General features: G+C 43.8%; 1 protein-coding gene across 1 annotated transcript in view; it reads right to left on the bottom strand.

Moving 5' to 3' along the window:
- Nucleotides 1–221: 221 nt before the first annotated feature.
- LOC111869893 (protein shank) overlaps nucleotides 222–4,128 on the bottom strand; it is a 143,021-nt gene continuing 139,114 nt past the window's right edge. Inside the window, exon 3 of the mRNA XM_023861755.2 lies at nucleotides 222–3,546. Coding sequence (XP_023717523.1) covers nucleotides 2,286–3,545 — 1,260 coding nt within the window. The 5' untranslated portion in view covers nucleotide 3,546 and the 3' untranslated portion in view covers nucleotides 222–2,285. The remainder of the gene's footprint in view (nucleotides 3,547–4,128) is intronic.

Raw genomic sequence — 4,128 nt, 5'->3', positions numbered from 1 at the left:
TCGGCACGGCGGCCACTGACTGGCCTATTGTAGCCTGCCCCGGGTGATAATGATGGTAGAGAATTTGGTGGAATGAAGATTGGCAGTGGAAACCGAAGTACTCGGAGAAAACCTGCCACAGCGCCACTTTGTCCACCACAAATCCCACTTGACCAGACCCGGGATCGAACTCGGGCCGCCGCGGTGGGAAGCCAGCGACTAACCGCTTGAGCTATGGCGCGGCCGCGTCACGTGACATATCTGGGGCGGTTTGAATTGAATCTCCTCCAGTCTCAGTCCCCTATAAAGGACACATGTCAGATAAAAGCAATACATGTATAGGATGCAGCAATCCGTACCCAAAAGGCCTCAAAGTTTGGTAGCCAATTTTAAAATGTAATTAAATGAGTACATTGATCTCTGTAAGTATTTACCAGTAAACGGTCGTGCTTTTGAAAACTGAATTATTCAAAATAATATATAAAAATTAATTTCTTAACTTACAGAACATATTACGTCTCCAATTCGGAGATCAACTAGTTAATTCTGCTTAAGAAAACAGTATCTGTTTATTGTGAGAACCATACGAAGCACACAAATACATTCTCTTGGCAGAATTAAGATTTTTGATACGCTAAACTTAGTGGTACATATAGTAACCACTGGGCTTTAAAAGGTTAAAAGAAACGTGCTCAGATGTTGTAAAAGAGCATCTAAACAGAGTGGATATTTTAGAGGAGGACGAACACTACATTTTTACATTCTTCCTGGAGTAAAGGGATTTTACGTGTGCCTTACAATTCGATATATTACTTGAAGCTAACACAGTTAAAGTATCCAGTAAGGTCTTCTGTGGTGTTCAGTTGTGTCTGTAGGGATTTAGCATCCCTCGCTCCGGAGACTGTCTCCACAATTTCATTATTCCCTGATACTGGAGAAGACATTCTCCGAAGTGCTGAGAACTAACACTATATTAACACTGTTTACTGCCAGAGATCAGTTTCTTGCTCATAGCAATTCAAGCCAGAGTCTGTTCATTGTTTTCACAGCGTCTTGGGAACCATGCTAATCGTCAAGTCTTCTTTTCTAAGTTTCAGCATCGACGGTAATGTTGTTTCCTTCTTTGCGATATTGCAGTACTTGCGAAACAACGAATGGAAAATCATCACACATAATTTCTTGTTAATGTATCAGATTGGGCAGTGTTCGACACGACTTATCGCTTCCTTGACATTCATGTGAAATGTTTGAGCACAGTATTACATGAAAAGATGCCCACTGTTGCTTGTTCTGATACGTCACAATAAACAAAAAAGGCCGCCTGTAGCGGGACAGCCATGCAGGATGGATGCTTGATATTCGAGAAGACACAGAAGACGATTTACACTGACTGAAATTATAGAAAATTTTTATGGGCTAGCTGAAAATTTTTAACTACACTCTAATAAGGGTACGAGAAAGTACTACTGTAAGTTAATGACGTAAACCATTACATTATCATTATGAAGTAAGTTGATTCAATATGTTCCCGGTACCAGCATGTCGATGGGAATTTCAAGCATGCTTACAGAGGACTTTCTTCTGTAAGGCTACTTAGATGTGTAGTAGCCGTTTTTTGTAAAGTAGATGGACTTTACGCCATTTAAAATCTCTTCTGCATTTAGCAATTAAATTAAATTAAATTATATTTTATTTACGTGTTGATTTCAGCAGCCTTAGATAAATTACAGAATCAGCACAAATACAAAAGAACAATAACAAAACAAAACAAATAATAATAATATAAGCAATAACGATGAACATAATCATCACACTGATAATTAATTACAGATTTTATAATATAAAACAGTCATAAACTTACTTAATAACTCGCAAGACTTCCCTGCGCTAACTAATTGGTAGTGGAAACAAAATGACAGATTTCACCGGGCTGGAGAAGGCAAAGTGCATATTCTGCTCCCACATCAATGTTTACTGATACGTTTACGTTTAATTGGGTTCTATTAAAATATTTCCAAAACGTATAGCTCGTTCATCGAATATGTTGCATGAGAAGTGATTTCGGAATTGTTGAAGGGAACGTAACAAAATGAGCAACATTAAATAAATAAATAAATATAAGCAATGAAAGTCTTTCGTAAATCCTTCCCTGAGTTTACTGGGGTATCAAGCATCCGTAACTCACACAGATAATTGAAAAGTGCAAGTTTTTGTTTCATTTGGAGTTCTTTACAAGGACAACAACCCAAAGGTTTGTAGAGTAGCTGACGTTCCAGGAATTCCTTATTGAGGAAGGCGGATGAAATTTACAGCTGTCTCATGACGTCGTGTTCGACGGCTGGAGGGGTTGTCGTTTGGAGCTTGTCGTGTCCCACGACGTCCACAGTGCTCTCGCTACCTGACGCCTCGCTGGGGCTTTCACTACGACGCGATGTTTTCGGTCCACCTTCTTGCTTCACATAGTCTACGACCAGCTCTAATCCGATGAGGGCTCTCAGGTCCTTACACCGAGGCTTGTCCTCACCTTCCTGTCCTTCTGTCGAGGAGGACTTGTCGTCGTCCTGATCCTCGCCGTGTCGCTGTTGATTTTTCCTCACGTCCTGGTAGATGCGTGTCAGGTTATGCATCACGTAGTTGGTGGTGCAGGATCCCGATTCGCGCCTGTTCCTACATTCCACACCCGGGGACTGGTGTCCTCTGGGTTGTGGCACACTGAAGGCTGAGCAGTGCTTACTCTGTTTCACCAACGAAGATGATGAGGATGAAGGACCACTGGAGCTACTGACCGACGGTGACCTCTGTAGAGGCTTCTCGTCCGGAACGACTACTCCACTTGGGTGACTTAACTGCTCACCAGATGGTGACGTGTCTTTCCCCAACTTTCGGTCCCATATATGTCCCGATACACGGAGATCTATGAAGAAATGTAAAGGGTCAATTCCATATGGGGGCTGTGGGGGGAGTGGGTACAGCGGGGGATACCACAATGGAGGAGGAGGCGGGAGTAACATGTCTGTAGGTAGTGCTGGGTCTGGGGATGGCAGTGGAAGCAGTCCACACGGTGGAAGGAGCAACGGGGGTGGGGGCGGTGGGAGAGTGGGAGGTGACGATGAAGGGACAGGAGGTTTCTCCTCCTGAGGATTCGGAAGTGGTGGAGCAGGTGGCGGTTGCTGCCCTCTAGAGGTTGTCGTTAGTTCCAGAGGCTTGTCAAGTGTTGGCCCTAGCACGGAGGAAAGTTTCGTCCTATCCGTGCTGGCTTCTCTCCAGGAACGCTTCCTGCTACGACGTTGCTGAGCTGCAGTGGGACCGCGCACGGCTGTTCCCTGGCTGCCGTTGCCCTCCGCCTTGGCCTGCACGAAGCTACGCAGCATCTCGCTGAAGAAAAAACTGTGTGGGACGAGTGGCATGTTGTACAGATATGGCGGCGTTGCAGCCAACAGCCGTGACACCAGATCCCCATTGCGGTAATCCAGCGGAGACTGGAGTCGAGGCTTGCTTCCCAAGGAGGGCACCGCTTCTTGGGAAGGGGACTGCTGAGGAGACCCCACGTCCCCTGCAGAACTCATCCTGCAACAAGCGGGTCATTCACACTTACAAAATACATGCACGAGCAAAGAGACAGCAAATGGCAGGAGGTTGAAGGAACACTCATGAAGAGGAAATTAATAATTGTTACTCTTCAACAACTTATGATATTGTGATGAAGTGAAATGAGTGTAAGATAGTTGGACAAGAAGCTTAAGTGGGGATATGAGAAATGCATACCGAATTTCGATCTGAAACACAACTAAGGAAATAATATTGATGAAATAGTGGTATATAGGAGGATAATACTGAAAATGATGTAAAAAAAATAGGATATAGTAATGAAATCCAAAATGATAAGTAGAGTTCCAAGTATCAAAATTCATTGAGGACAAGGGCTGAGTCTGTGAGACTCGTGATAAGATGCGAAGGCAGGCTCTTTGAAAGAAACAAATGAAGTTTGGAAATCACTTAGTTTTGAACTTTATCCATCGTCCGGTATTCTAAAAAACTAGAGAAGACAACATTTCGGAAACTGGAACTGTTTCCTTCCTCAGGTGAGGGGCGAGACACCTACTTGAGTCCCTTAGAAAGAGCTAACGTCAATGACTGGACAACCTATGT

Source organism: Cryptotermes secundus, unplaced genomic scaffold, assembly GCF_002891405.2.
Source record: "Cryptotermes secundus unplaced genomic scaffold, Csec_1.0 scaffold653, whole genome shotgun sequence".
In the NCBI taxonomy this organism is placed as follows: domain Eukaryota; kingdom Metazoa; phylum Arthropoda; class Insecta; order Blattodea; family Kalotermitidae; genus Cryptotermes; species Cryptotermes secundus.
The sequence above is the reverse complement of the archived record's forward strand: the minus strand, read 5'-3'. Positions and strand labels throughout refer to the sequence as shown.